Source organism: Macaca mulatta, chromosome 3 (genome assembly GCF_049350105.2).
Source record: "Macaca mulatta isolate MMU2019108-1 chromosome 3, T2T-MMU8v2.0, whole genome shotgun sequence".
Lineage (NCBI taxonomy): Eukaryota > Metazoa > Chordata > Mammalia > Primates > Cercopithecidae > Macaca > Macaca mulatta.
In genome coordinates, this window is record NC_133408.1 from 198,583,265 (window position 1) to 198,589,991 (window position 6,727).

At 49.7% G+C, this 6,727-nt stretch overlaps 1 protein-coding gene across 5 annotated transcripts in view; it reads right to left on the reverse strand.

Moving 5' to 3' along the window:
• VIPR2 (vasoactive intestinal peptide receptor 2) overlaps positions 1–6,443 on the reverse strand; it is a 112,068-nt gene extending 105,625 nt beyond the window's left edge. For 2 of the 5 annotated variants that reach the window (XM_077997845.1, XM_077997848.1), the window contains exons 1-2: positions 6,163–6,443; positions 3,880–3,979 (exon numbers count right to left, since the gene is read on the reverse strand). In XM_077997845.1, the coding sequence (XP_077853971.1) occupies positions 3,880–3,979; positions 6,163–6,213 (151 nt within the window). In that variant the 5' untranslated portion in view covers positions 6,214–6,443. Of the gene's footprint in view, positions 1–3,879; positions 3,980–4,229; positions 6,042–6,162 lie in introns of those variants that run through there. The other 3 variants (XM_028846541.2, XM_077997846.1, XM_077997849.1) reach the window with 3 other exon arrangements.
• Positions 6,444–6,727: the final 284 nt, after the last annotated feature.

A 6,727-nucleotide genomic window follows, 5' to 3' on the forward strand; every position in this document is an offset into this window, starting at 1 on the left:
TATAAGGACAAATACAGAACAGTCACCAAATACATTGTTAAGTTAAAATACAAAACAGAAAAGAAAAGCAAGATGCCGAGTGCATGTGTGAAGAGTGTGCCAGCTTCCACGTGTCTGGAAGGAAAAGTGGGGTCTACCCATGTGTGGACTTGTGCGTGCCCCGACTCTCCAGGGGCAGCTTGGGGCTGGCAGCAGCAGAGTCTGTAGAGACATTTCCTATTACTTACATTCTGAACAGAATTTTTCTGTGTGTGTGTGTGTGTGTGTGTGTGTGTGTGTGTGTATAATCACTTAATTTCTACTGTGAGAAGTTTCATTAATTTGTTCAGCAAAAGCTTTTAAAATATCTTTTTAGATGCTAAGTACCGTGTGAGACTCGGGAGAAGCAACAGAAACAAGATGCCATCTCCTCTGGGCACTGTAGGAGAAGGACCAAGAAATCACACGCTGAGTTACGATCACAAAAGTCTCAGGATACTATGGGACGTAAAGGAAACACATTTATATCCTACTCAGCAGCCACCAATCCTTACTTGAGATCATTTTCCCAAGTATAGAAAATATGTTTCTCTGACATAAGTCATCCTTCTTTCTGGGGATGTTTGTATAGCAAACAACCTAGGAGAGTTCGATAATTAAGATAATTAAGATATCATCTCTCTTTGTAACAACGGCTGGGGGTTTGCCAGCAGCCTCCTTTTGACATCGTGGGTTTCCTAAGCCAGTTCTCCTCAGCTATGACACAAATGCACTGCATCCGTGTGGGCCGCTCCCACTGCTCCTGGGGGACTTGGGAAGCAGAGGGAACCCGTGGGTACATGCAGCTCATGATGCCTGCTGTGTGTGAACAGCAAGTCTCTTGTCTCTGGCCCAGCATCTCACGTCTTCTGCAGCACCTGCAAAACTGTGACAGGCTACCTTGTTAGCCTGCAAGTGGGGAATGACCTCAAACCCTTCACAGTTCCTGACACGTAGATCAAAATAAGTTCAGCATCCATTGTTTAAAAGAAAAATCAAAGAAAAGTTAGTTTTTAAGCCTAGCACCTTCCATGGCCTGGTCTAAGCTGACATTCACCATCAGATCCATTTCAGCCATGTGCCTCTGAAGGATGGCTCAGAACAGGGAGCTCCCAGACACACAGAAACCACCCAGCTTCTCTGCAGCGCAGGTCACACCCCTCCAGACACAGGCGTTAAGAATGATTTGAAGTCACACGAAAGTTCCTATCCAGCCTGTGCCTAGGCAGGAAGCCTGGACAAAGCCCCCTGAGAGACCTGTCCTTTCCACCTGCAGGTTGGCATGGCCACGGGAAGAGGGCTGGATCTCGGCTCTGACGCCTGGAGTGCCTCACACGCATATCAGCAAGAGAAAGCTTGTCTTAGTGATGCATCAATGTTAAGTCACACAGCTCCAAATAACTCCTAAGCTTACAAAGCGAATCCCGTTAGAGAGTTTAGAATTGAAATTGGTTTCTGTCTGGATTTATGTGTTTTTTTTTTTTTTAGATTCAACATGTAATAAAGAGAAAAATTTCCAAATCAGACTTACACAAATTATGTCACTGGAATTGGAAGCTAGGTTTTTTTCACCTCATTTCTGGCACTCTTTCACACAAATTTCTTAATCGTACAGATTTAGAAGTGGCTGTTACAGACCCTCAGTGTCTCACCTCACCTGGCATCAGGTGCAAATGCACACTGTTGTCCCGTGGAGTCACTCAGCCCATCTAATCAGACGCCTTCCTCAGCCTCAGCCTGTGGATTTTGGTTCACATCGCTGATAGCATCTTTATTCTGGTAACTTACTTCTATTTACATCTCTGGCATTTGAGCCATGCATATTTCAAAGAGTACAAAAAAAAAAAAAAAAAGAGTGGCCAGGCTGAGGCCCCGGCACGTTGCTGCTTCTCTCCTAAAGGGCATTGTCTTGTTACCAAGTACTTCATGCAAGTCAAAAAGGTAAAACAGATGAGATACAGATATTTTTCCTACAGAGCTGATACTGGAAATAAAAGCCTTCAATACAGGATGTCCAGGTAGACACCTGTTGCTACAAAAAAGCCCAGTGACAAGTTTCCCAACCAACACTGCCTACAAGGGGCCCTCAGGCCTGCATCTGAACCCGCTCAAGCTGGTGTGGGGCTGAGTGACTGCCTGGGACCTGTGGCCCCTAGCGTCCGATGTGACTCACACACAGACTGCCCACTGAGGAGGAGCCCCTGTGAATAGTTTAAATGTGCTGACCTATCTTTGGGTGAAGGTACCCCAGGAAGCATCTCCAATCTTGGGTTAAGCTAGGGTCCAGCTACTGTGCAGTGAGCCATCAGATAGCTCCAGGCTCCCTCAAAATCTTGTTTTCTTAAAGTATTGCTTGCAAGCTTTTAAGAAAGTGGAATATTTTATATAAATCTGCATTTCTAATATCCCATGAAAACAAGAAACTGGACAATTTGGAACTTGGAGGTGAGGAGGGCTGCCCAGGTCCCCAGGCCCCCAGGTAACCAGGTAATCCTAAACGCCCGTCTCTCCTCAGGACTACCTTTCCTAACTCAGAATTTTCACTGGGAAGAAGGACCCTCCATGGCCATGCTGCTGCTTCTGCCGTGGCGACCTGGCTGCCTCCTCCATCCACATCTCCTTGGCTGCGTCAGCATTTCCCAGGACAGACTCTCAGCATGGCTTCAGCTTTATTTGCCTTTCTCTGGACAGAGTTCAAACAGACAATCTGGAAGATGGGCCAGAACCATGCGTGCACCACGGAATCACAGATCTTTAAAGCCGGAAGAAGTCTTGGAGGCAGAGCTTGCATGTTTCAGACTGGGAAATGGTGGCTCAGAGCGGGATGGGAATGGTGAGGGACACCAGTTTTAGTGGCAAGCTACAGCCCCATTGTCCAGCATGGAGACCGCTGGCCGCCTGTGGCTACTGGACCTTGAAATGGGGTCCAAATTGTGTTGTGCTGTAAGCACAAAAAACACACTGGACTTCTACAACTTAGCATAAAATAAGAATGTAAAATTAATAATTTTAGGTTGATTATACGTCAAAATGTTAAAGATTCAGATTTATTCAGGTAAATAAATGATACTATTAAAATTAATCTCTCATGCTTCTTTTACTCATTGTAATGTGGCTTGTATTCTATTTCTGCTGGGCAGGGCTATTCTTGAATAAAGCCCACCATCTGAGGCCCTCTACAGGACACCAGACTGTTTTAACACAGATTTAATTTCTTTCTTGAAGAGGAGAAAATCATGACAAAGAGCAGAGAAAGCTGACGGACAAAGGCCTTGCTACTATTTATAGGCTGGGTGCTATCCCAGGGCAGAGTCTATAAACAGGTTGTTAGCAGGCCCAGTTGGGGCATGATGGCCCAGCGCGCCTCTGTCGAACTGGAGAAGGCAATCTGCACGTTCACAGTGTGCACCGCAGGCCCGTCTTCAGCACAACCAAAGTCCCATTTTCCTATTTACTTTCTGCCAAGGATCCATCATCCTTAACCAGATCAAACTCATCTGTCCTATAGCTAGGAATTTAAAATGCAAGAATTCAGATAAATGCTTTTATCCCCTGGAAAACTGAAGCTGCTTTTGCAAAGCATAACAAAGCCCGTGAAATTGTTTTAGTAACTGTTGCTATCATCTCAAACCATGGAAACTATTATTGTTAAGAATTAAGGTTTTCTTTTTGAAGGTGTGTGTGAAGACCCTACCTATCCAACACTCTATAGTTCATTAATAAACAGTGGGAAGTGGCCTTTCTTTTTCTTTTTTCTTTTTTTTAAAGATGCAGGTGATGACCCTGAACCACAGCTGAGTGAGGCATATTCCCGGGTTAGAATGTCACTGGAGTTCTTACTCACCAAGCTCTCTGCCTTACCTTTGTTTTGTTCTGTTGGAGACTTCAGAAGCTCTGCACATTTTGTTTCTTCCTCCTGTATTTCCAGATGAAATCGGCATTCTGGGTGAATGCTGTTCACCTGTTCAAGGTTAAAAGAAATATTAATAACTAAAAATTCCACAATAAGAGGAAAAGCAAGCAAAAGTTCTACAAAAACAACCCAAAACCTCACAGTTTTAAACTGCTTCCAAACGTAAATGCATTTAAAACCAATCACCTTAATTTTTCCGGCATTTTAAAAAAACTTCATTATTTACTTTGTAAAGGTAATAGAAAACAAATACAAAATCTAATAGAATATTTTTTTCTGAGCAGGAAAATGAACTTACTAACATAACACATCGGTACTAATTTGGAGGCAACAGAGCTCTTTACTCCATTAATCTCTCCATAGCCGGCTCCTCCATTTCGCAGCCTTTGGTTTGGTTTAAGTGGATGCCTGTGGACTGTGCAGCTTCCTCCGAGGACGGCCTCCACCCGGGGAAAGAGCCGTGAAAGAGGGGCTTTATTTTTAAAGGTGTTGGTACACGTTGAAAGCTTAACCCTCTAACTACAGATAAAACTGCAATCATTTTGACTAGAATTTGGGTGGAAGAGATTTTCAAAAAGATGAGCAAGATGAGGAGGGAGGCAGAGGCGGGGGAGTCGCCATTGTGGCCCCACAGAGACGAGGGGGCGATTTCCAGTCAGGCTCCATCAAGGGAGTGAAAGATGCTACAAAGATAGTAATTAGCAGTCTATTAACGTGAGAAGAAGACGGAACTACACAATGCTTCCTCTCCGAAGGCACCATTTCTACCTAGATCAACATTCTTGTTCTTCACGCCCACCCGCAAGTCAGCCCAGGGCCTGCCTAGCGGCCCTTAGGGGCTTACGGAGGGCTCCCTCCACCCATCCTTTTGGTCTTGATCTTCTCCCTCCCCGCCACTACCCAAAATTCTACTTGTACTAAAGTAATAACCACAGAGAATCATACTGTGGGGTGCATTATGGCCATCTATGTTTAGTTATCTTACTATTGAAATGGTCAGTAAGAGTTCCAACCAGGAACACAATTTCCTAACACAATTAAGGGGAAAACAATGCTGGAACTGCTGCCACCTTTAGCTCCATTTAAAAGAGCCCGGAGCTTGCTTCTGAGAGCTGGTGACTGAACCAGCACCAGGCACTGACTCCCGGCTCCAAGTCCTCTGTTTTCATGCAGGACAAGTGAGTGGCTTAAATTTCAGAATTAAGGAAATTATATTGATGTAAAAAGAAAAAACTTTGTTAACGTATAAAAGACATTATAATACCTGACATTCCTGGAATACGCAGAGCAATGACTTAGGACGTTTTTTAGCAATGAAAGCGGCATTAACCATGATAAAGCCTGGTAGTTTCCAAGGACCCGCTCCGCAAAGCGCCCACTCTGGAGGGAGGAAAGCCCGGCTGCGCCCCCGCGCAAGGCCAGGGAGTGTGGCTGGAGCCCCGCTGCAGACCGGGTGTCGCCGGTTAATCAATGACACCGTCCCGTCGGCAGCGCAGCCTCCCAGCGGCAGAGCGGCCGCGGATCGATCCAGACCCACCTCGGCTGCCACGCGCACGAAAACCGCGCGCACCGCAAACCCGCTTCAGTCTCCGAGAGGAAAGCAAGAAACAACGCTCGGATTTTTTTCTTTCTTTCCTTTTTTTTTTAAAGGTTCACAAAGGGAATAATTCAGAACTCCATGCGCGAAGGCACTTATTCAACAAACTTATGCGCGGTTCTTTTCCTCCAGTGCTTTTGGGGAAAAAAGCAACTATTTTCAAAAGGAAACTTTACTTAACCGACGCCACGTCCCCCCGACACTAAAACAAACAAACAGTAAGTATAGGGAGGCGCCGAGAGGCATCTGCGGCCAACGCCTACCCCGATCTCCCCGTGAAACGTGCAGCCCGCGCAGGTGCCCGCAGCTCCCAGCTCCCGGGACGGCCCCGAACCATCGTTGACGCGTCCAGGGAGAAACATTCCCGTTCCCAGCAAACCCCGGACGATGGGGCGCGGGGAAGGGCGCAGGTAGCCACCCAACCCGAGTCCCGAAACCCGGCGGGGCCGGAGCTTGGCGCTTCACGCTCCCCCGGAGGAAGCTCCGGACCCCGGGCGACCCCGCTCCCCCTCCCCGACCCCGCCCGCGCTCCAGCACCCGGGAGGAAGGCGAAGCCCGGCGGGAGCAGCGCTCTCATCGGAAGGGAAGACCCGGGTCCGGGGCGCCGTGGGGCGGGGGTCGCGGGCGCACTCACCGGGGCGAGCAGCCAGCAGGTCAACAGCGCGGGCGGCAACAGCGTCCGCATCCCGAGCTCAGCGTGCCGGGGGCCGCCCAGCGCCCGCCGCCTCCGTTCTGGGTCCCAGCGGTTCCGCCGCCTCCAGCATGGGCCGGGCGCGAGTGCGCGGAGACCTCGGGCCCCGCAGCTGCAGCCGAGCGGCCCGAGCGCGTGGGCCTCCCCCTCTGTCCCGGCAGCTGGAGCGCGCTCCCTGCTCGCCCGTCCCCGCCGTGCCCCGCCGCTCCGCCCCCCGCCCCTGTCCCCGCCCCGCGCTCCCCCAGTCCTCGTCTCCCTCCTCCCACGACAACCGCCGCTCCGCGCCCCTCCTCCCCGCCCCCCACCTCCTCCTCCCCTGCGCCCCGCGCCCTCCTCGCCCCTGGGCTCTCTGTCCCCACCGCGCGCTCCCTCTGGTCTCAGCGACCCCCCAGCCTCTCTCCCCGTCCCCTCCCCTCTTCTCTGCCCCGCGCCCCGCTCCCGGCCGCGCCTCGCTGATTCTGTGGGCGGAGGGGCTGGGAACGGGGTGCTCAGTGCGCGCCCGGCTCCG